We start from the raw sequence: 21,828 nt of genomic DNA on the forward strand, positions 1-21,828 counted from the left end.
GGAGACACGGCCTGTTCAGGACGGGGGCAGTGACAACTGTTACTCATGGGGAAAGGCCAAGCGGGTCATTACTACGACCAGAACCCAAAAGGAGCTCCTGGGGTGTTTAGGAGTATACAGAAGACACAGCCATTAAACTCTGGAAGGAAAGATATGAGGACGTCTTTATATTCTTAGGGGGAAAAAGACTTTGTACTCAGAACTGCTTTGTGGTACTGGGAAGTGAACCCAAAGCATTTTACCTTCAAGCTATACTCCCAGACCGATTTTTTTTTTTTAATAGGACCTTAATAAATTCCAGAGGGCCTTCCTAAATAAATTACCAAGATTGGCCTTGAACCAGTGATCCTCCTGTCTCAGCCTTAGGGTTAGGGTTAGTACTGGAATGTACCATCATGCCGGGCTTTATTCTTTATTTTGAAACAGATTTTCACTAAATAGCTGAGGACCTCACTAAGTTGCTGAGGCTAGCCTCAACCTTATGATCCTCCTATCTTAGCCACCCAATACTGGGATTACAGGCATGCACCACCACACCTGGCTAAGAACTGTATTAAAAAATCTTACATCAAAAGTAACACTTGAGCCGGGCGTGGTGGCGCACGCTTGTAATCCCCGCGCCTGGGAGGCAGAGACAGGAGGATCATGCTGGTTCGAAGCCAGCCACGCTGGCTTAAGAGACCCTGTTTCCAAATAAGAAGTATAAAAATAGGTCTGGGAGTGTACCTCAGAGGTAGAAGGGTTTCCAGGAAGCCCAGTACCACCAAAAAGATAAATAAATAAATATACTCAAAGCCAGGATCACAGGTTCAAGGACAGTCTCAGCAACGCAGTGAGACCTTCAGAACCTAGTGAGACACTATTTCAAAGTAAAAAATATAAAAGGCTGGAGGTGTAGTTCAGAGGTAGAATGCCCCCTGGGTCTTGTCCCTAGTACGAAAAACAAAAAAATAGCTGGGCATGGTGGCCCATGCTCGTAATCCTAGTACTTGGGAGGCTTCGATAGAAGGACGCAGGTTCACAGCCAGTCTCAGCTACTTAGTGAGGCCCTCTGCAACTTAGTGAAACCCTGTTTCAAAATAAAGAATAATAAATTTTAAAAAAGGCTAGGAGTGTAGCTCAAAGGTAGAATGCTCTCAGGTTCAATCTCCAGTTCCAAAAAAAAATTTTTTTAATTAGAAATTTAAAAGTAGTATTTGAGTCAGGAATGGTGACCCAAACCTATAATCCCAGTGTCTCAAGAGACTAAAGCAACCTAGTAAGACCCTGTCTCAAAAAAAAAAAAAAAAAAAAAAAAAACACCACTGTGAGCACAGCTCAGTGATACAGTGTCCCTGGGCTCCGTCTCCAGTACCCAGAAAGAGGGAAGGTAATTTGTGCTAGAACTGAAGGTCAGGATGCCACTGTCCACCTTCCTGGGCCAAGAGCCTGGATAGAGACGAGGCACCTCAGACGAGGAGGTGGGGGCGGCCTGGACGGGGCCAGGAGCACTGAGCAGCAATGGCGGGAGGGCCAGGCCTCAGCACTGCAGCCCCTGGAAGGATGGCGGCTCTTCTCCTGCTGTGAGGCAGGAAAGGCGAGGGCAGGGCAGTGCCTCACATTTTCAAAGAATCCCTCTGGCTGCTCTGGTGAAGGCAACAGAGACCAGGTAGGAGGCTCGGCAGAGGGTATGGTGAGCAGCGATCGACTTAGACACGGGAAGGTGGAACCCAAGGGATGAGTGAGCAGTCACAGTGACGGGCACTTGAGGACGGGCAGCGAGGTGGCTCCCAGCGTAGGCCTGCACAGTACGTGAACAGACCTAGCTGCTGTTTATGAGACAGAGAAAACGACCATGTGGCTCTCTGGGGGACGAAAAGGATCAGCACTGTGGCTTGGGATGTGAAGTCTGGGGTGCCTGTTACAAATCCAGGTAAGGGCCGGGCATGAGGTTCCGGGGACAGCTTGCCTAGCATACACAAGGGCCCGGATCCAACACCCAGAACATGGAAGAGGAGGAGAAGGGGGAGGGGAGACACGCGTGGAAATGTAGCGCGGCCGGCAAACAGATCTAGAGAACAGCCCAGCTAAAGAAGAATGTGGAAGAAGAAGTCACAGTCCCCAACAGAAGAGCAATGGCTCGCGGTGGGTGAGGCACAGGTAGGAAGAGCCGAGGAGGGAGCTCTAGGGTCCAGAGAGGACATGGCTCGGGTCAGGAAGGGCTTCTTCTGAGGACGGTCTGTAAGCCAATAAAAGTAAGCCAGCCGAACGGTGCGACCGGCGGGCGATGTAAAAGACAGTGCAGGTGCCGCAGCAGTGCGGGGCAGTGCTCGCGGCCCGAGGCTCAGCTGGGCCTGCGGAGGCGGTGGGCGGGCTCCAGACAGGTCCAGCGGGGCTCCTGTTAAGCACCGTGGCTCCTGTTTTGTCAGTAAATAGCAGTGAGGGTAGGAGGGAGCCAGGGCAGTTTCAAGACAACAAAAGGCACGAGGTAGTTGAAGGGGGGCCGAGGAATGGCCGGGACACGGCAGACTGCAGCAGGGCCGAGGCCCCTCCACGCCAGCACCCATGGGCTCCCAGGAGTGTAGATCAGTGGAGCAGTCACGGAGCGCAGTCGAGGGCAGTGCCTCGGCTCAAAGGAGACTTCTGCATGATCTGGTAGTCCTAGTCTCGCAGATCCCAAAGAGCAGGCGTCGGTGGTGGAGAGATGCCCACGGGTCGCGCTGCTCACGTTCACTGCTGCCTCAGTGCAACGGGCAGGAGGCAACGAGGTGTCCACCGATGGAGGATAAGGAAACATGGGACGCAGTGAAATGAAACGCCACAGCTTTAAAGGGAGCTCAATTCAACAGCATGAATGAATCTGGAAGACTTTTGCTAAGTAAAATACATCTCAGTACCACAATAATAATAACAACAACAACAACAACAACAACAACAACAACTAGACTGGAAGCCAGGCATGGTGGCACATGCCTATAATCCCAGTACTTGAGAGGCTGAGGCAGGAAGGTCACAGGTTTTAGGCTAGTCTCAGCAATTTAGCGAGACTAAGTTAGCAAGATTATTTCAACTTAGCAAGACTATTTCAAAATAAAAAATAAAATAGGGCTGGGGGTGTAGCTCAGAAGTAAAATACCCCTGGGGTCAATCCCTAGTACCATTAAAAAAGAATACTAAATTTGAAATGTCTCGCCACAAGAAATAATACATGTGATAGATGCTAAGCCTGACTTAATCGCTTCATTTTAAATGTAGCAAAGCATCACACTATATCCCATGAATATATAAGATTATGATTTACCAGTCAAAAAATAATTTTAAAATTTAGTTTCAAAAGCCAACCAGCCTAGCGAGGCGTGCCCTGTGCCGCGAGGGCAGAGCGCAGCCACGTCTCCCTCCAGCTTGCTCCCTTCCCTGGGGCCGGGAGTTCTGCGAGGAGCAGGGAGCTGGGCGCACACAGGAAAGGCTTTCCCTGGCGACCCACCATCTCAGCTGGGCGGGAAGGGACTGTGAACCCTGGGAAGGAAGAGACGGGTCGGGATGGGACGCAGGATCGACACGGTGCAGGCTGGGGGCCGAAGGCCTGTGAGCAGAGGCCCTCACAGTCAGCGAGGCCCGGACTGAAGGAAATGGAGCTGGATCCTAGGTGAGGAATGGCATGTGGGGTGGGCGGGGTGGGCAAGCTCATGAAGAAGAGAGCGTTATGGATGAGAGGTCAGGGTATGAGACGGTCACCCAGGTAAACCCTGAAACGATCAAGGTTCAGGGCGAGGGAGCCACAGAATTCGCAATGAGCTTGAGCTGAACTCGTCAAGGAAGGAGATGGGGTGACCTCCACATCTCTTTTAACTGCAAAAGTGACTCTGGAGGTGGCACAAGGGCGTACACACTCATGGCGTGAACGGGAGGCTCAGCAGCACACCGAGCACCTCCCCGCCAAGCAGCCCGCCATGGGAGCGCGAACACTGCCCGGGAGCTGCGCTTCCTTTAGACCAAGACCACCAAGAGGGTGCGCGAAGCTGATGCCACAGGGAATTCCACCAGGGGGAGAAGGAAAGGGTCCTAAGAGCTGAAGAGTCAGAAAAGGACCATACGAAAAGCCTGTGGGGAGATGAGTTCAGGGAAAACCTAGGCGTCTCCATATAACTTAGAAAACTGACTCGTGGATTTTTTTTTTTTTTAACCCAGGGGCTTTTCTACCTCTGGGCTATACTCCTAGACCTATTTTATAATTTATTTGGAAACAGGGTCTCACTGAGTTGCTGAGAGCCTCACTAAGTGGCTGAGGCTGGCTTCGAACCTGTGCGGTCCTCCTGTCTCCGCCTCCCGAGTGTAGGATTACAAGTGTGCGCCACCACGCCCGGCTCTGACTATGAATTTCAAGCACAGTATTTACTGAGATTTTATTGTGAAGGGCACTGAGTCCACAGGACATTTAGGAAGATCTATATGAGTTTTTGAGGCTCCATATGTCCTGGTCAACCTCACCATCTAAGTCTTCATTACTGTCTTCTGGAGTAACTTCGTGACATTCTCAGTGATGGCCGTGACAGTGAGGCTGGCAGCCGGGGACCCTAAGCCATGCTTGCTACACGCTGGGCACCATCCAGGACACACCTGAGCCCCCACACTGTGTGAGGCGGCACACTCACCCCTGAGCCATCGTCCTGGTTACGCTGTGGCATCGGGGAGCCTGAGCTGGCTGAGCCTAGCGACAGTCCAGGTTCCTTTGCGTTCGCGTCCTTGCCCACAGTCCAGTGACCACGACAAACGACCGGAAGAATGGAAGAGCTGAAACTCCCCAGGTCTGGTCGTCACAACTCTACCCTTTTTATTTTGATTTGCCGGCTCAAGCCCTTTCCTGTCTACTCGTGCACTTAGGATAATTGAATGTGCGAGACAGCTCATGCTGACCGCTTTGAAGTTGAGTCAGAACACCTTACCACACAGTTCCATGTGGTATTCCAGCTCATGGCATAGGTAAAAATAAAGGATATTGCCGTCACACTCTAAAAGTTCTTTTTATAGTGTAACTTAATTGATGTTCTCGCTCAACAAAGCTGAACTGAATCATGATTGAGTCAAAATGCCATCTGGCCTCTGCGCCAAGCTGATGACTCGTGTGGGTTTTTTGTTTTGGGGGACTGGTTTGTTTTGTTTTGTTCTTTTGCTGGCCACAGACTGAGCAGTGTTTGGGGAACCCATATGCGGGTGTGTACACACAGAGGGGCAGGCTTATTTTTTACTCTGTGGTATGTTAACTTCTAAAGTGCTCGAGTCATTCACTTTCTTTATGGGAGTTAGTCAACATATTTATACAAACAGTTGAGAATACAAGTCATCACATACCTGGAATCCAAGACTTGGGAGGCTACGACGGGAGGACCCCAAGTTTGAGACCAGCATGTGGTGACTCAGTAAGAGTCTGGTTTGAAAATAAAACAATTTTTTAAAAGGTTGGGGCTATATCGCATTGGTACAATGCGCTGGGTTCAAGCCCTCGTATCACAAGAAAAAAAATAAATATCAAGTTGTTTTCTATCCCTTGAAATCAGTCCTCTGTCATATTTGATGTTTTCTATATCTTCCCAACCAACTAGTCTTTTTTCTATGTTCATTTTATGACTCAAGAAAATCAAATATTCAAGAACATAATAAAATAGAAGGGTGAAATGTAACTCAATGGTGGACTGTTTGCCCAGCATGTTGAGGCCTTGAGTTCAATCTCCAGAATCACACACACACCCAAAAAAAGGAAGAAATAAAGTAATCCAAGTACTATTGCCTATTCCTGTGCTAAGCAGGAAGAGGTGAAAAGCAGACACTGAAACCCAAAAGCAAGTAAGGGCTCTGGTTCCTGGGCGCTGGCAGGCAGCTACGTGCTTACTACTCTATACGAAGCTCTCAGAAAGAGAAGCAGAACATCAAGGAAACAGGCCGGAGAAGCAGAAGTCGGAAGAGACTTCAACAGAAGATGAAACATAACTAAACCTGGGCACCAGGAGTGTCTATGAGGAAAGGGATGGAGAAGGCAGAAGACATTCGTAAAGTTGGTATTTTAGCATTTGAGCTGGACGCAGTGGCACACACCTGGAATCCCAGTACTTAGGAGGCTGTGGGCCAGCCCGGCCACTTGTGAGTCCGTTTCAAAATAAAAATATAAAATAGGGATGGGGGTGTGGCTCAGAAATAGAATGCCCATGGGTTCAATACACACACACACACACACACACACACACACACACACACACACAAAACGCTTGGGCTACGTAGGAATACAATCACATGTGGAAGCACACTGATGACAGCTCAATGCTACGTCCCAAAGCGCAGAGCTTGGCAGATGAACGGCACGGCAGCAGGCATCCTCAGCGCCCAGCCACCCGGCACCGCACTGCTGAGCAGCACCTCCTCGTGCCCCAAACGGCCAGCGCTTACTCAGGACCAGAACAGGCCTGCATCCTCCCAGGACAACGCAATGGCCGTGCCCTCAGGAGAGGAGTGTGGTAGAGGAGGAGGTACAAAAGGCTAGGCACTATAAAACGCAGACAGTGGCCAGGGAGGAGCCCTCCACACTCCACACACCTACCCTCCAATCCAAACAACCACAGGCAGAGTATTTTAAAACATTATGGCCCAACTAGGAACAAAGTAACTGTCTCTATACACCAGAAACTGAATGAAAACATTCAGCTAGCCTCAGGACGAGAACCACAGAGCACAACCTCTTCATGCCCGCAGAGGCTGTCTGCAACTCCACTCTGGCAAGACAGGGGCCAAGGCTCCCGACCTTATCACCATCGATGTGAAACTCAGGGCCAGGACAGGACTTCCGCACATCTGAAGCTGTGCCCTCCAAAGTCAGGAGGGAGCCCTGGAAGCATCACAGACAGGGCCTGGCCCACAATGCGGGGCACGCAGCTCCATGACAGACACACAAACTCCAGACAACCCAAACACGCATCCTTGGGGAAAGGCAGATAAGTTTATGTATTCTTATAATGGCACAGTGCTCCCACATAACTACACCTTCCAAGACCCCCGTGGATGCCCAAAACCCCATGTACTATCAAACCCTATTATTTTTTCCTATACATGCCCATGATAAAGTTTAACGTGTAAATTAGCCTCGGTAAGAGATTAAGCACTAATAATAAAATGGAGCCGGGCATGGTAGTGCAGGCCTGTAATCCCAATACTTGGGGAGCTGAGACAGGAGGATTGCAGGTTCAAAGCCAGTCTCAGCAATTTAGTGAGGCCCTCAGCAACTTGAAGAACTCTTGTTTCAAAATAAAAATAAAATAGGACTGGGGGTGCAACTCAGAGGTAGAATGCCCCTGGGTTCAATCCCCAGAACAAATAAAATAAAATTTTAAAAAATGGGACAATTTTAACAATTTACTATACAAATGGTATATAATTTAAATTATGAACTCTTTATTTCTTGGTTTTTCCACTTAATATGTTCCACTTAATATACTAAGCCCCCCAAATAAGGGAAGACTACTATACACCTTACAATATTTAAAGCTAATGATCATCCTATGTAGGAAAACTGGAAGCATCAAAAATACCGTGTAAATTTAAAATACAAACTTGCATTTTACAGCATAAAATACAGTACACACCAGTTATGTAAAACACTGTAATACACTTTTATTAGTGCATCATAGTCACAGATCATAATGAAGTTTGGAAGCCCGGCGTGGTGGCGCACGCTTGTAATCCCAGCATTCGGGAGGCTGAGACCGGAGGATCGCGGTTCGCGGACAGCCTCAGCTACTTAGTGAGGCCCTCTGCAACTCAGTGAGACCCGGTTTCAAAATAAAGAATTAAAAAAATAGGGCTGGAGGTGTAGCTTGGAGGTTGAATGCCCCTGGGTCCATCCCCAGACCCACAACAACAACAAAAAATGAAGTTTGGGGTGACTGGTGCACACACCTGGTCAGCCTCCCTGGCGCCCTCCCTGTGATACTGAGGCTGGAAGTGATAACTTCCTACACGTAAGGAGCCTCAGTGAAAGCGTTCCCTTCGTCAGTCCTCCCGCCCCACCTCCACCTCCCCTAGACCCCGTCACTGCGCAGGGGGCTTCTCCTCACTTACCCAAACTCCCTCTTGTATCCCTATTACTGCCTGGCTTCCATGAGAGGAAACACAGGACCTTTCTCCTTCTCTGAACTGGCTCTCATTGAACACAATGTTCTCCAAATACATTCATTTTTCTGCAGATGATATAATTTTGTTCCTCTTTATTGCTAAGAATTCCACTGTGTATATCCCATAATTGGGTAAAATATTCAAAATTGTTGATGAACACCTATACTGGCTCCACAATTTGGCTATTGTAAATTGAGCCGCTGTGAACATGGATTTGCATTATCAGTATAATATTCTGATTACAATTCCTTTGGAAAGATCCCAGGAGTAGCACAGCTGGGTGGTAAGGTGCTCCACTCCAGCCCTGAGGACTTCCACACGCTCTGCATAGCAGCTGCACAAAGGCACAGCCCTCCAACAGTGCATGCGAGTCCCTATCCCCACATCCTCACCAGCCTCCGCGTGTATTCTTGATAACTGGCATTCTGCTTGGGGTTAGATAAATCTCCATGTAGTTTTGAATTGTATCTCCCTGAATGCTAATGATGCTAAACATTTTTTCATGTATTTATTGGCCACTTGTATTTCTTCTTTTGTGTGAAATGTCTAATAGTTCAATTGCCCATTTCTTGGCTTTTTTTTTTAAGTGTTAAGTCTTTTAAGTTCTTGGTATATTCTAGATATTAGTCCTTTATCAGAGGAGTAGCTGGCAAAGATCTCCCATTCTGTAGGCTCTCTTTAGACTCGTGACGGTTTCCTGCGCTGCACAAGTTTTTAACTTAATGCCGTTTCATTTATTAATTCTTGTTTTAATTTCCTGAACTTTGGAATCATATTGAAGAAGTTTCTGCCAGTGCCTATATGTTGGAGCGTTGGTCCTATGCCCTCCTAGTAATTTCAAAATCTCTGGTCCAATTTCCAAGTCTTTGATCCATCTCCAATCGACTCTTGTGCGGGGTGAGAGGCTGGGGTTTAATTCCATTTGTCTAAAATAACCAGTTTTAAGCGGGCGTGGTGGGCACGCTTGTAATCCCTGCGCTTGGGAGGCGGAGACAGGAGGATCGCGCAGGTTCGACGCCAGCCGCGCTGGCTTAAGAGACCCTGTTTCAAAAATATAAAATAGGTCTGGGAGTGTAGTCCGGAGGTAGAAGGGCTTCCAGGAACCCCAGTACCACCAAAAATAAAAATAAAAATAAAAAATAACCAGTTTTCCCAACGCCATTTGTTGACAAGGCTGTCTTTTCTCCAGTATATGTTTTTGGCACCCTTTTTGGTCAAAAATCAACTGGCTGTTCACGTCTGAATTTGTTTTTGTATCTTCCATTTGTGTATGTATCTTGAGCACTGTCAGGTCACTCACCTAAGAACAAGTGTGTCATGAGCGGTGCTCAGGAGCTGAAGCCTCCTGCCAGAGCCTCAGGTGAGCTCGTAAGCCAGGCCCTCGGCACCAGCAGGCCTCAGAGGATGGGAAAGGCAGGAGCCCGCAGCGCGGAATCACTGCTGAAACGATGGCTACGCATGGTGGTCAGCTGCTGGCTAGAGACGAGTGTGTTCTTTTGTCTGTGTGTGTGTGTGTGTGTGTGTGTGATACTGGGGTTCCTAGAAGCCCTTCTACCTCCGGGCTACACTCCCAGACCTATTTTATATTTTTATTTGGAAAAAGGGTCTCCTAAGCCAGTGCGGCTGGCTTCGAACCCATGCCCCTGGCTGTCCTGACCCATGCCCCTGCCTCTCCTGACCCATGCCCTTGGCTCTCCTGACCCATGCCCCTGGCTGTCCTGACCCATGCCCCTGCCTCTCCTGACCCATGCCCTTGGCTCTCCTGACCCATGCCCCTGGCTGTCCTGACCCATGCCCCTGGCTCTCCTGACCCATGCCCCTGGATGTCTTGACCCATGCCCCTGCCTCTCCTGACCCATGCCCCTGGCTGTCCTGACCCATGCCCCTGGCTGTCCTGACCCATGCCCCTGCCTCTCCTGACCCATGCCCTTGGCTCTCCTGACCCATGCCCCTGGCTGTCCTGACCCATGCCCCTGGCTCTCCTGACCCATGCCCCTGGATGTCTTGACCCATGCCCCTGCCTCTCCTGACCCATGCCCCTGGCTGTCCTGACCCATGCCCCTGCCTCTCCTGACCCATGCCCTTGGCTCTCCTGACCCATGCCCCTGGCTGTCCTGACCCATGCCCCTGCCTCTCCTGACCCATGCCCTTGGCTCTCCTGACCCATGCCCCTGGCTGTCCTGACCCATGCCCCTGGCTCTCCTGACCCATGCCCCTGGATGTCTTGACCCATGCCCCTGCCTCTCCTGACCCATGCCCCTGGCTGTCCTGACCCATGCCCCAGGCTCTTCTAACCCATACCCCTGGCTGTCTTGACCCATGCCCCTGGCCGTCCTGACCCATGCCCCTGGCTCTCCTGACCCATGCCCCTGCCTCTCCTGACCCATGACCCTGGCTCTCCTGACCCATGCCCCTGCCTCTCCTGACCCATGCCCCTGGCCGTCCTGACCCATGCCCCTGAATGTCTTGACCCATGCCCCTGGTCGTCCTGACCCATGCCCCTGCCTCTCCTGACCCATGCCCCTGGCTGTCCTGACCCATGCCCCTGCCTCTCCTGACCCATGACCCTGGCCGTCCTGACCCATGCCCCTGGCCGTCCTGACCCATGCCCCTGCCTCTCCTGACCCATGCCCTTGGCTCTCCTGACCCATGCCCCTGGCTGTCCTGACCCATGTCCCTGGCTCTCCTGACCCATGCCCCTGAATGTCTTGACCCATGCCCCTGCCTCTCCTGACCCATGCCCCAGGCTCTTCTGACCCATACCCCTGGCCGTCCTGACCCATGCTCCTGGCTCTCCTGACCCATGCCCCTGGCTCTCCTGACCCATGCCCCAGGCTCTTCTGACCCATGCCCCTGGCTCTCCTGACCCATGCCCCTGGCTGTCCTGACCCATGCCCCAGGCTCTTCTGACCCATACCCCTGGCTCTCCTGACCCATGCCCCTGGCTGTCCTGACCCATGCTCCTGGCTCTCCTGACCCATGAGGCTCTTCTGACCCATACCCCTGGCTGTCCTGACCCATGCCCCTGGCCGTCCTGACCCATGCCCCTGGCTGTCCTGACCCATGCCCCTGGCTCTCCTTACCCATGCCCCTGGCCGTCCTGACCCATGCCCCTGGCTCTCCTGACCCATGCCCCTGGCCGTCCTGACCCATGCCCCTGGCCGTCCTGACCCATGCCCCTGGCTGTCCTACCCATGCCCCAGGCTCTCCTGACCCATGCCCCAGGCTCTTCTGACCCATGCCCTTGGCTCTCCTGAGACTGCCCTATTGTTCAGTGTATCAGCAAGACATCCGTTTTAACTACCAAGTAGTTAAAGCCACTCTAATGGTGGGTGTTGTGTTGTCCAGTATTTGGCTGTATCAATAAAGTTCCTACAGACATTTTTTGGAGCGTGTGTTTTTATTTCTCTTGGGTAGTTTCTTCTAAGGTCATAGCAGGTGTACATTTCACCTTATTTAAAAGACTGCCAAAATGTGTCCCAAAGCAGGCACCGTTTACACTCCCAGCCTATGTGATTCCAGTCAGTCCATAACGCCACCAAGTTCTGATGCTGTTGGTCAGTGTGTGCGTGTGTGTGTGCGTGTGTGTGCGTGTGTGTGTGTGTGTGTGTGTGGTGTGTGTGTGTGTGGTGTGTGCGTGTGTGTGTGTGTGTGTGTGTGTTAGCTGCTGGGACTGAACCCAGGAGCATGAGGGTCCACTAAGTTACTGACACTGGCCTTGAACCTGCGATTCTCCCGTCTCGGCTCCCGAGTACTGAGCTCACAGGCGCGTGCCCACCACACCAGCCTATCCGCTGTTTGAGAAACCATCAAACTGTCCTCAACAGTGGCTGCAGCACTTTGCAACATTCCTGCCAGCAATGTTCCACTTTCCCCATCTCCTCTTCTGGATAACACTTGTTCTTCCCGTTGTTTTTTTAATTAGTAGCTATACCAAAAGATGTGAAGTAGTAATCTTGTTGTGGTTCTAACTCTATTTCCTTCATGACTAATAATGTTAAGCACCTAGTCATGTTTACTGGCATTTACTTTTTTATAAAGCACAGAAGTTTGTTACTCATTTTTAAAATTAGGTTGTCTTTCTGTTGGGTTACAGGAATACTTCATACACACTGAAACAAGTTTTCTGCCAAGATATACGTGCGGCAAGTACCCTGAGCGTGTGGCTGGCCTTCTCATTTTGATGGTGCCTTGCTGATATGTTCTTAATTTTGATGAGGTCTGACTTGCTAAAGTCAGTATTGGTTAGTGTTACCTGTGTCTTGGATAAGAAATATTTGCATACACTCAAGTACACAAAAATATTCAGTTTCCTCCTAAATACTTTACAGCTTTGGCTGCTCCCTCTCCTTGTGGCACTGGGGATTGAACCCAGAGACACGCTACCTCTGAAATACACTCCCAGTCCTATCTTTTATTTTGAAAAAAGGTCTCACTAAATTACAGAGGGCCTCACTAAGTTGCTGAGACTGGCCTCGAACCTGCAATCCTATTTCAGCATCCCAAGTACTGGAATTAGAGATGTATACAAACACACCCAGTTCGGTTCTGGCTCTTATGTTTACATCTATAATCCATGTTGAAGGTGTGTGCGCGCGCGCGTGCGTGTGTGTGTGTGTGTGTGTGTGTGTGTGTGTGAAGCATGGGTTAAGGTTCAGTTTAGTCCAGTTAAATGATACTTACTTGGTCTATCACCATTTGTTTAGAGAAATAAAATTTTTAGGTTGATTTTGGTATTTATTGGTTTTTGTTGTTTGGTTTGGTTTGGTTTGGTGGTACTGGGGTAGAACCCAGGGGCTTTCTACCTCCGGGCTATATTCCCAGACCTATTTTATATTTTACATGGAAACAGGGTCTCACTAAGTTGCTGAGAGCCTCACTAAGTAGCTGAGGCTTCGAACCTGCATGATCCTCCTGTCTCAGCCTCCCAAGCGCGGGGATTACAAGCATGCGCCACCATGCCCGGCTCAGACACATTCTTTAAAACAACTATAATTAAGATGCTTAGGAAGACAAAATATGAGATGAATTTCAACAGACTACAGGCATCTACTTTAAAAAGAATCCAACAGATATGGACGTGGTAGCACACGCCTGTAATCCCAGCGCTTGGAAGGCTGAGGAGGATGGCAGGTTTAACTTAGTGAGGCCCTGTTTCAAAATTAAAAATTAAAAAAAAAAATAGGGCTGGTGGTGGTATAGCTCAGAAATAGACTGTTCCTGAGTTCAATCCAGAAACAAAGAAGCAATTAACCAGCCAGAGATCTCCAAAATACAGTACCTGAATCTACGAACAGGACTGATAACAGGAGATGAGATATAAAAGAAAAGAAAAAGAGAGAACCAAAAGACAGGCTACTAGAAAACTTCAAATAGAAGTTTTGAGAGAAAAAAGAGAATGAAAAATACAGACATGTAGCCGGGCGTGGTGGCAGATGCTTGTAATTCCAGCATTTGGGAGGCTGAGACAGGAGGATCATGGTTTGCGATCAGCCTCAGCTACTACTTGGTGAGGCCCTGTGCAACTCAGTGAGACACTGTTTCAAAAATAAAAGAATAACGCCTGGCGTGGTGGCACACGCTTGTAATCCCCGCGCTTGCGCTTGGGAGGTTCGCGCAGGTTCGAAGCCAGCCACGCTGGCTTAAGAGATGCTGGCTTAAGAGACCCTGTTTCCAAATAAAAATATAAAAATAGGTCTGGGAGTGTAACCCAGAGGTAGAAGGATTTCCAGGAACCCTAGTACCACCAAAAAATAAAAATATAAATAAATAAATAAATAAATAAATAAAATAATAAGTCTGGCGTGGTGGCTGAGACTGGAGGATCACACAGGTTCAAAGCCAGCCTCAGCTACCTTAGTAAGGCCCTTTGCAACTCAGTGAGACCCTGTTTCAAAATAAAGAATAAGAAATAGGGCTGGGGATGTAGTTTGGAGGTAGAATGGCCCTGGGTTCCATCCCCAATACTGCAAAAATGAATAAATAAATAAATAAATAAATAAATAAGCAAAATAAAAAATAAAAGAATAAAAAATAGGGCTGGGGTATAGCTCAGAGATAGAATGCCCTGGGGTTCTATCCCTAGTACCGCAAAAATAAATTTAAAAAAATAAAGAAATGTGCCTGAAACACAGAATATAGTCAAAGGTTTAACATATGTAATAGGGCTGATGATTTCCCAAACTGATGAAAGATATCAAATTCAAAAAGCATTGTCTGAGCAACATAATTACAAAAAAGCAAACATCTCTGTGTCCACAGATCTTCCATTCTGGAAGGAGATGGAGAATAAAGAAATGATTATAAATAATTAAATGTTAGAATGTAGTAAGTGCTTTAAAGCCAGAATGCATACGGGAAGGAGTTCAGTAGCATGAAGGGCTGCACTGCTAAACGGATCAACTGGGAGGAAAAGAGAAAAACAATTTGACTAAACATAGAATAAAGAGGGAAAGCAAGCCAAACCAACAGACCTGGAGTGACGGGGATGCCACCCACGCGAGTAAGAAAAAGACCAAGCAAGCACAATGGGCAGTACGCTACAAAGAGTAGCGACCCCTCAAGAATGTGTCAAGCGCCCAGGTTACCACACTCTCCTGGACACCAGGGATGCAGGGAATGGAGATGCTCACCTTATTCAAGCAGACCCAGGGAGGGCAAGATGAGGCTCAACAGGAGTTACAGAAAAGTGTCAAATGTTACATTTATTTCATGAGTACTTGAGAATCAGAAGAGCATAAGTTACAAAGCAGCACTGCTGCACCAGAACTCTATGCAACGTGGGAAACAGTGCTAATGAGGCGCTATCACATATGGCCACTACACACACTTAAGGGGTGGGTGTGTGTGTGTGTGTGTGTGTGTGTGTGTTACTGGGGATTGAACTCAGGGGCTTCTACCACTGACCGACATACATCTCCAGCTCTTTTTATTTTCTATCTTGAAACAGTATCTCACTAAATTACCATGCCCTGGCCTCAAATCTACAGCCTCCTGTCTCAGCCCCCCAAGTACTGGGATTGCAGGCATGCACCACCATGCCCAGCTACTTATTTTTAGTTCATTTGAATTTAAATAGCCACAAATGGCTAGTGGACAATTCACGGAGCAGCACAGACGTGGAGTGGCTATGACAACCAATCCTGCTTGGCGCTAGACTCCAACTGAGAGGTCTGGACAGGTCTTAGAGACATAGCCCAAAGATAATTAAGAGTTGTGAATTCTTTTTTTTTTTTCCCCCAGGTCTGGGGATGGAACCCAGGGGCATTCGACCTCTGAGCTACACCCCTGCCCTACTTTTTATTCTTTATTTTGAAACCGGGTCTCACTAAGTTGCAAAGGGCCTCACTAAGCTGAGGCTGTCCCCAAACCACGATCCTCCGGTCTCAGCCTCCCGAATGCTGGGATGACAAACATGCACCACCACGCCCAGCTGAGAGTTGTGAATTCTTAATTTACTTATATCTTACTGTGTTCCAGAAAGGATTTACAATGACTTGCAGTGGCTCGCAGCACAGAAGGGAAAACTGCTAAATAAATATGGAGTATTAAACAAAAGGTATAAAACAAATATATAATAGGTAAGAATTATCCTACAAAGAGAAAAAATAGCTAAGGAGAATCCTAATACTGACACTTTATGATCACAAGCAATTACTTAACAAATTTTAGTAACTAAAATATTGTCTAAGAGCCGGGCATGGCGGCGCACGCTTATAATCCCAGTACTTGGGAGGCTGAGACAGGAGGATCGAGGTTTGCAGACAGCCTCAGCTACTGAGGCCCTTTGCAACTCAGTGAGACCCTGTTTCAAAATAAGAATAAAAAATAGGGCTGGGAAGCCGGGTGTGGTGGAGCACGCTTGTAATTTCAGCATTCAGGAGGCTGAGACCTGAGGATCGCAGTTCGAGGACAGCCTCAGCTACTTAGTGAGGCCCTCTGCGACTCAGTGAGACCCTGTTTCAAAATAAATAATAAAAAAATAGTGCAGGGGGTGTAGCTTGGAGGTCAAATCCCCCTGGGTTCCATCCCCAGACCCGCAAAAAAAAAAAAAAAAAAAAATAAGGCCGGGGTGTAGCTTGGGGGTAGAATGCCCCTGGGTTCCATCCCTAGTACTGCAAAAAATAAAATAAAACAAAATAAAATATGGTCTAAGAAGAGCACTACAGAATATAGGTGATACTCTGTAACATGAATTTAGGTTGTATTAATGATTTGCTGTTAAACAGCAAATCATACAAAATTTAGCAATTAAAAACCGTAACATTTATGATCTCACACACAAAGGTATGAGGGTCAAAATCTGGAAGTGAGCCAGCCATGGTGATGCACGCTTGTCATCCCAATACTTGGGAAGCTGAGACAGGAAGATCGCAGGTTCGAAGCCAGCCTCGGCAGCTTAGTGAGGCTCTTGACAACTCAGTGAGACCCTGTTTCCAAATAAATAAACAAGAAAGGTCTGGGTGTGTCCCGGAGGTAGAAGGCACTGGGTTCCATCCCCAGTACCACAAAAGAAAAAAAAATCTGAGAGTGGCTCAGGGCCTCCCCAGCTCTGCACTCGAGATCGAAGGTGTGACTGGGCCAGAGGATCCACTTCCGAGACGGCTCATCAAGGCCTGGGCAGCAGGCCTGTCCTTCCTTGAGCGCGCTGCAGGCGTCCGTAGGAGGGCCCTGGTATGGGAGCAGGATCTCAGAGCGGTCTGCCCCTTCTGACTCAGTGTGCGAAGTCTCACTCTGTCACCTGGGCCATTCTCTACTCCTCAGAAGCAAGTCCTTAACAGGATCGGCCCACACTCAAGGGGAAAAAACTAACTCGAGTCAAAGATTTTGTGGACATGTTTAAAACCATTTATAATGGGACATAAGAATTTCCTCTCCCTTAGTGGTTGCTCAAAAATTATAAGGAGATCCTGAGATCTCATTCTCTGGAACCCACAGGGTTAGGGATATAGCTCGGTGGTACAGCACTTGCCTAGCATGCCTGGGGCCCTGGGTTCTATCCCCAGCACCACGACTAAAAAAAGAAAAAAAACAAAATTACCATCTTCCTGAAATAGCTTCAGTTCTTTTCCGTAACGCAGGACATTAAACGTGATTGGGTTCCTGGTCTCTTGCAGACCAGTTATTTCTTAATAGCAGGTCCTGTATACTGGCAGCTACTAGGCATACACCACAGTGCTACACAAATAATACTACAGGTCCTCACAAAACTTGTGCACAGTGGTCATTATCGTCCCATCTTCAGGAGGATAAGCAAGAAATCCACAGAGGCTCAGCCAGGACCGGCAACCAGGTCTGCACGGATCCAAAGCTGCCGTGCCCAACGCACGCCGCAGCGCCGCGCGTGCTCCCGGGGCAGCAGGGTTTGCATCACTGGAGGTTTCAGAGGGACCATGAAGAACACTGCCACTGCTCTTGTCTCTTTTTCCACAGAACCTTAGGATTTCCTACTTTCCCCGCTCTCGTTTCAATTTGTCTGCCGTTTCCTGTGTGCTGCTCTGAAGACCCACTTGTTTCCCTGCACGTGTCATCCAGCGCCTGGCCCTCGGACCCTCCTCCTCCTGGGCCTGCTCCCTGTTCCTGCTAGACCACAGCACTAGGCCCTAGCCAAGGAGATACTCCCACCCCACTCCGAGGACAGACGAACGTCCCCCAAGGATTCCCGACATCGCTGGGGCTGGGGGACGCTCCAAGACCACTCGTGGTTTCCTCAAACACCTGGGGGCAGAAGCTCGCCCCTACAGAGCATCATCGCGAGCGCTCTGCACACACCAGCGAGTCTCTCCATCCAGCCCAGGGCCTACCCAGCTCACCTTTCCTGGTCTGCAAACTCCACCTGCCCTACAAACCAAATCTGGGAAGCATCCCCCTTCCCTCATTCTCCCCCAAAAACCCAACTGATCCGAGTCCTCCTGCCCACTCAGTCTTATACACCCACCCCCGCAGTGCCCGATTCAGGCACGTGGTCACTCAGGCTTCCAACGGCTTCTTAAAGGCCCCGCCTCTAGCTTCACTCTCTTCTTATCATGGTGGCAGCAGGTGTGGCTAATACTCAGATCTTGGGGTTTGGGGTGTGTGTGCTTCTGGGAACTGGACCAGAGGCCGTCCATCACTGAGCTCTATCTCCAGCCCTTTTTATTTTGCGGCAGTGTTTCCAGCTTGTTTTTAAGTTGTCCAGCTGGGCCTCGAACTTGCAAGCCTTCTGCCTTGGCCTCCAGGGCCGCTGGGATTACAGGCATGTGCTGCCACCCAGCCAGCTTCAAAAAGTAGGATCTCGCAGGGCGTGGTGGGCACGCTTGTAATCCCCGCGCTTGGGAGGCGGAGACAGGAGGATCGCGCAGGTTCGAAGCCAGCCGCGCTGGCGTAAGAGACCCTGTTTCAAAAATATAAAATAGGGCCAGGCGTGGTGGCGCACGCTTGTAATCCCCGCGCTTGGGAGGTGGAGACAGGAGGATCGCGCTGGTTCGGAGCCAGCCCCGCTGGCTTAAGAGACCCTGTTTCCAAATAAAAAATATAAAATAGGTCTGGGAGTGTAGCCCGTGGGAGTGTATCCCGGAGGTAGAAGGGCTTCCAGGAACCCCAGTACCACCAAAAAAAAAAAAAATAAATTAAAAAAAAATATAAATATATATATATATATATATATATATATATAATAGGTCTGGGAGTGTAGCCCAGAGGTAGAAGGACTTCCAGGAACCCCAGTACCACCAAAAATAAAATTAAAAAGTAGGATCTCACCATGCCATCCCTTGGTAAAACCTTCAATAGTTCCCCAAGTTCCCCTCGCAATGGACAGGTCAAGAAGGGCCTCGTAAACTGACTCAGCTCCTTGGATTTTCAACAACAAAGAGGAAACTGATATTTGACTGTGTCTGCGGGCTCCGTGAAAGCAGGACACCGCCCCTTCACACGTGCTGCACTTAGCAGCCAGCCCTCTTCATCACAACCTGGCGCCGCAGAAACCTTCCTGGCTCCCAACCTCTCCGGCAGGTCTGTGCTCCCTGTGCAAACCTATATAAACCTCCCTTAAGACTTGTTGGCCTGCTGCGAGGGGAATCCTGCCGTGCGCATCTCTGTACTCTCAGCCCCTGACAAAGACCGTTTTGCAGCAGGTGCTCAACAAATGGATGGCTGGGTGTAAATAAGCCAGGGCTCCGAATCAATCACCCATCCATATCTATAAGCCAGGGCTCCGAATCAATCACCTATCCATATCTATTAGCATCGATGAACAGATCTCCCCGCAGCCCAGGCAGCCGTGCTGAGGTTTCTGCAGCTCCAACAGCTTCGCCCCTTCCTGTTGAGACTGAAGGCAGGGAAATGACCAGGTGGCTAGACTAAAGAGAGGAGCCCTTGTAAGATCACCCGGCCAGCCCAAGCCACAGTCTGCTTTTCCTTCTCTCTGCTCTTTGTCCACGCCCCCAGAAGAGAGGCCTAGAGGAAGGGCTGTGCCTCTACCCAGCACAATACCTGGTACACGGAGAACCGTTCATGGCTGTTAAGTGGTAATGCTAGCTGACAGCTAGTACTGTGAACTCATGTCCTAAGAGGAGTTAATGTGCATCACCTCACCTCCTGACAACCCCGCCTGAGAGGCGGTGTCCAGCATCACTCCCACCAACAGAGTAAACTGAGGCCCGGGGGGAGGCGCACTGAGGGCTCAGGCCCTTCGTCGCCACCTGCTCCGTTTCAAACCTTGTCCCTCGGTACAATCCAGCCTGAGCCTCTCCCCTGTATTCCATGGGGGGGTGGGGGGGCTCCGAACACTGGTCCAGGGCGTCCCACCTCCGAGCCACACCCACAGCCTTTTTACCACCCCCTCGCCATCTCTGAAGCCGCTTCTCCTGGGCTGGGGGGGGGGGGCTCGCGACGTCCTGGCGGCTGGCCTTGAACCTGCGATCCCCCGTCTCAGCCTCCTCAGTACCAGCATTAGCCGGGGTGCGCCACCCCATTTTTGTATTCGAAATCTGAGGGCTGGGGGCAGCGTGGAGGCCGGGGGCTCGCGGGCACCTGCTCGGGCCTCTCGCCGCGGGCCAGGCCGGGGGCGAGGCGGGCGGAGGGCGACGGGCTCCCTCCCTCCCCCCCCCGCCTCCCTCCCCCCCGGCCTCCCTCCCCCTCCGGCCCCCCCCGGCCTCTCCCCCCCGTTCTCCCTCCCCCCGGCCTCCCTCCCCCTCCGGCCCCCCCCCGGCCTTCCCCCCGGCCTCCCTCCCCCCAGGCCTCCCTCCCCCCGGCCTCCCTCCCCCCGGCCTCCCTCCCCCCGGCCTCCCTCCCCCCGGCCTCCCCGCCGCCCGCGGCCCGTACCGGTTGCGCTGCTCCTTGAAGAGCGCCGTGAGCGCGCGGAGCGCCTCCAGGTCCTGGATGGGCGCGGGCACCATGACGCCCGACAGCCGGCCGGGCGGGGGCCTGGGCGCCGCCATCTTGCGCGGCGGCGGCGGAGCGGGAGGACGCGGCGGCGGGACGGCGGCGAGGGGCGGCGAGGCCCGGGAGCAGGGGCGCAGGCCCAGCCACGCAGGACAGCCCGGCCGCGAGCACGCGCGCGGGCAGGGGAGGGGGCGCGGCGGAAGTCCCGCCCTGAGGAGGGGGCGCGGCGGAAGTCCCGCCCCGGGAGGGGTGATGGGCACGGGGCGCCCCGGGAGGGAGCACAGCGGGGCCGGAGCGGGCCTCCATCCTGCGGGTGTCAGGGACGGGGAGGTGTGCCTATGGGAGGGGGCCTGGGACCAAGGCCCCCCCAGGGGATGCAGATGAGATGTCCCCGTGGGAGGGGTCCCAGGACAGGCTCCCCAGGGCAGGCAGGATGAGGTGTGCCTATGGGAGGGGGCCTGGGACCAAGGCCCCCCCAGGGGATGCAGATGAGATGTCCCTGGTGGGAGGGGTCTCAGGACAGGCTCCCCAGGGCGGGCAGGATGAGGTGTGCCTATGGGAGGGGGCCTGGGACCAAGGCCCCCCCAGGGGATGCAGATGAGATGTCCCCGTGGGAGGGGTCCCAGGACAGGCTCCCCAGGGCGGGCAGGATGAGGTGTGCCTATGGGAGGGGTCCCAGGACAGGCTCCCCAGGGCGGGCAGGGGGAGGTGTGCCTATGGAGGGGTCCCAGGGCGGGCAGGGGGAGGTGTGCCTATGGGAGGGAGTCTCAGGACAGGCTCCCCAGGGCGGGCAGGGGGAGGTGTGCCTATGGAGGGGTCCCAGGACAGGCTCCCCAGGGAGGGCAGGGGGAGGTGTGCCTATGGGAGGGGGCCTGGGACCAAGGCCCCCCAGGGCATGCAGATGAGATGTCCCCGTGGGAAGGGTCTCAGGACAGGCCCCCAAGTGAATGCAGCAGGAACAAGGGACAGAGCCCCTCCAGGAGGGGATGTGGGTGGAGGTGTCCCCTTGAAAGGGGTTCTAGAACCAAGGCCTCAGAGGAAAGCAGGAGGAGGTGCCCCCATGGGTGGGGGCTTGGGACAGAGCCCCCACCCTACCCCCAGAGGGGATGCAGGTGGAAGTGTTCCCCTGGGAGGGAAGAGGGCCAGGAGAGGCAGCCTCCCTGGAAGGAGATGCTGGCGGAGGAGTGTGAGAAGGCCACAGACCTGGCTTCTGCCTTTTAAGTGGGTGACCCATGCCCTCTGCCCAAGTGGAGGAGCCTGGCACAAGCTGGCCAGTGTAGGACCTGGAGGTTCAGTTCACAGTTCTCAGCTTCTGAGCAAGCCCAGATC

The 21,828-nt window shown here is 51.4% G+C and overlaps 1 protein-coding gene across 1 annotated transcript in view; it reads right to left on the reverse strand.

Annotated features, from left to right (window-relative positions):
- The window catches only part of ATXN10 (ataxin 10), a gene marked incomplete at both ends in the record, with an annotated part of 162,612 nt that extends 142,057 nt beyond the window's left edge, over positions 1-20,555 (reverse strand). Inside the window, one exon of the mRNA XM_080704757.1 lies at positions 20,440-20,555. Within this exon, the coding sequence (XP_080560883.1) occupies positions 20,440-20,555 (116 nt within the window). The remainder of the gene's footprint in view (positions 1-20,439) is intronic.
- Positions 20,556-21,828: the final 1,273 nt, after the last annotated feature.

Source organism: Muscardinus avellanarius (genome assembly GCF_963383645.1).
Source record: "Muscardinus avellanarius genome assembly, chromosome: 11".
NCBI lineage: Eukaryota > Metazoa > Chordata > Mammalia > Rodentia > Gliridae > Muscardinus > Muscardinus avellanarius.